This window comes from Sphaeroforma arctica (genome assembly GCF_001186125.1).
Source record: "Sphaeroforma arctica JP610 unplaced genomic scaffold supercont1.964, whole genome shotgun sequence".
In the NCBI taxonomy this organism is placed as follows: Eukaryota; class Ichthyosporea; order Ichthyophonida; genus Sphaeroforma; species Sphaeroforma arctica.
Window position 1 is genome coordinate 13,332 of NW_014039594.1, and position 3,237 is coordinate 16,568.

The following is a 3,237-nucleotide window of genomic DNA, read 5'->3' on the forward strand; positions in this document are numbered from 1 at the left end:
TGTGTGTGTGTTGTTAGTTATATATATATATATATATATATATATATATATATATATATATATGTGTGTGTTATTATTATATATATATATATATATATGTGTGTGTGTGTGTGTTTATTATATATATATATATATATATATATATATATATATGGATAGCGTCGGACTTGTATGCATCACCATATCGCGTTCCTTCTATGCTGCCCATTAGATTACATAGTCCATCTCAGTGTATTGTATTGTCCTTCTTTGCAGGTGCATATGGTGTTGCTGGTTCTTGTGTGGTGTCTGTGTGTTCGTTTAGTTGTGCTATCCCTCACTTCTAACCATACACTTCACCTTCTGCATCCTTCTCCGAGTCTTTTCGTCTGGGCTGCCTAGCTCACACCACATCTGTTCGGTACTTCCACACCTATCCCCAATGCTATGTAGTGCTTCATACACAACTAACTGTACCTCAAACATCTCCCCTGCACCCACACTACACCTGTTGTGTGTCATCTCAGTCGTATAGGGGGCAGCCTGTGGATGTGTGGTCGTTGGGAGTGACGTACTACTACATGCTGTTTGGAGCACTGCCCTTTAAGAACGAGGGCGAGGACATCTTCGAGTTTTTGGACCGAATCAGAGACTCTGATGTATGTGCTGAAGGACAGGTTTCAGAGTTTAACTTTAAACCCTGGAACCTTAAACGTTACACAAATAGAATGCGCGAGTGTGCCTGTAGTATGTGGCAGCAGTGTGATTGACCATGCTGGAAGGCTGTTTCGGTGTGGTCTCCTGTGTGTGAATAGATATGGGGTATATGTATGTATCTACACGTCTACGATGTTGTATAGTTAAGATGTATACGCATTTAGATATATGTCTATGGTGTATGAGTATGTAGTTTCGATGTATATACATTTAGATATAAGTCTATGGTGTATGAGTATATAGTTAAGATGTGTATGCATTTAGATATGTCTATGATGTATGTGTATACGGGTATGATGTGTACGTATTTAGTTATATGCCTATGATGTTTGTGTATACAGTCATGCCGTATACGTATACGAATACAGCTACAAGTGTGTGATGTGTGAGCTATATATAGCAGATGCCTCTGTTTACGTCATTCCTGTCCTTCACCTCGCTAGCCGCCACCACTCCACCACAATCTCTAAAAGCACTTTGGTGATTTAGGGTTTAGGGTTTAAGGTTTTTATTCCACACACTTCTTACTATGTGTATCGCCCTGGCGGTAGTAGGTAAGTTTACTGATGACATGACTTTTCACTTTTGTTCCGTCGTCTACATCACTGACCAGTCACATACCTACACTTGTACCTACACTTGTACCTACATTTGTACCTACACTTATACCTACACTTGTTCCTACACTTGTTCCTACACTTGTTCCTACACTTGTGCTGCACCTATGCATGTGTACATGTACACACATGTACTCGCTCTTGGGTCCATGGGACACTTAAGATACATCCACTTCTGCATCCATACATGTTGACATACATATAATTTTTACATTCATACACGTTAAAATACATACACTTCTGCATTCGTACACGTTAACTGACTGTTAGCAGTTAGAACTACCGGAAAAAGTGAGTGAAGAAGTAGAGATGCTGGTGCGAGGACTACTGCAGCCAACACCTTACAGAAGGACTCAGCTCAGCAAGTTTATTACCAACAGGTGCGTGTGAATATATGCTTCATGTTTGTTGTTAATATCATATATATATATATATATATATATATATCTATGTCTGATTTAAAACCCTATATATCAAATCAACGTCGTAAATACCCATTGACAGTACCTACCACTGACACTCCCATGACACTTTTCGGAAACATTCTTAGTGTCGCATGGCGTGTCATTCCGTATGACACATTGACACCTTTGGTATGTGTGCTCATTCGCTGTCACTGCGTGTGCACAGCTACTTTGCCCCAGAGAAGTCGACCTTTGACGCAAAGATTAAGGCCAATGTCTGCAGCAGCGACGAGCAGCGCCAGAAGTTCATGGACTTCTCAGATGTAAGTGATCGGTACGATTCGCTGTGGTTGCCATGGTTATCTGGTGCTTATGTGCGTTTAGGGTTTTATGGTTTGATATGTGTGCCTATGTGTATATGTACGCCTAAGTTAGTGTCAGTTGGTTTATATATATATACACTCTTGAGTGACTATTAATTGTACGTGTGGTATCTGGTGTACTTGCCTGTATTGTTGTTGTGCCACTTATGTTCATGTGCGTTCGTATCCGTCCAGGCCAGAAGTTAGAGTGTGCCGTATGTTACAATAACATCACATACGCGTGCCCATCGCACACCCACACTCACACTCAGACGCATGGCACCAGCAAAGTAGGGTTTTGGTTTTCTTTAACCGGAGTGACACACGCTTTTTTAGGGTTTAGGGTTTAATGAAACCCTAAAAACCACGTGTTCGTATACAATGTACGCGCCTGAAAAGATGTATACAAAGCAGAGACATGCCGTAGATGACTTAAAAACTCGCTTGGTGTATCAGTAGTCTCGAGGACAATTAGTCATAAGACTTGTATAAACATTTAGTCATGAGACTTGTATAAACAATTAGCCATAAGACTTGTATAAACAATTAGTTATAAGACTCGTATAAACAATTGGTCATATGACTTGTATGAATAATTGGTCATATGACGTATGAACAATTGGTCCTATGACTTGTATAAACAATTAGTCCTAAGACTTGTATGAACAATTAGTCCTAAGACTTGTATGAACAATTAGTCATAGGACTTGTATGAACAATTAGTTATATGACTTGAATAAACAATTGGTCATGTGACTTGTATAAACAATTAGTCATAAGACCTGTATGAACAATTAGTCATGGGACTTTTAATATACCACCCAGCCCCAACAAGATATATACGTATCACTGCACGCTATAGCATCACACACCTTCAACGCATACTCACTCAATCGTCACTGCACATTCTCAGGAGACCATCACGCAGTTCATCTCACATGTGGATGACGCTAGTGAATGGGAGCCATATGCTCAGGACAAAGTCACTGGCATCAGCACAATGGTGCGCAAAAACGCCAATAGCCAGATATGCGTCCGCTCCCAAGGCAACATATTATTTGGTAGGTCACATTATATTCGCTTGAGATATATATAAGTATACATATATATATATATATATATATATATATATATGTATATATGTATATGTATATATTA

General features: G+C 39.4%; 1 protein-coding gene across 1 annotated transcript in view; it reads left to right on the plus strand.

Moving 5' to 3' along the window:
- SARC_09465 (CAMK/CAMKL/AMPK protein kinase) overlaps positions 1-3,237 on the plus strand; it is a gene marked incomplete at its 5' end in the record, with an annotated part of 9,527 nt that overhangs the window by 4,056 nt on the left and 2,234 nt on the right. Inside the window, 4 exons of the mRNA XM_014296514.1 lie at positions 507-638; positions 1,587-1,693; positions 1,944-2,040; positions 2,993-3,140. Of these exons, the coding sequence (XP_014151989.1) occupies positions 507-638; positions 1,587-1,693; positions 1,944-2,040; positions 2,993-3,140 (484 nt within the window). The remainder of the gene's footprint in view (positions 1-506; positions 639-1,586; positions 1,694-1,943; positions 2,041-2,992; positions 3,141-3,237) is intronic.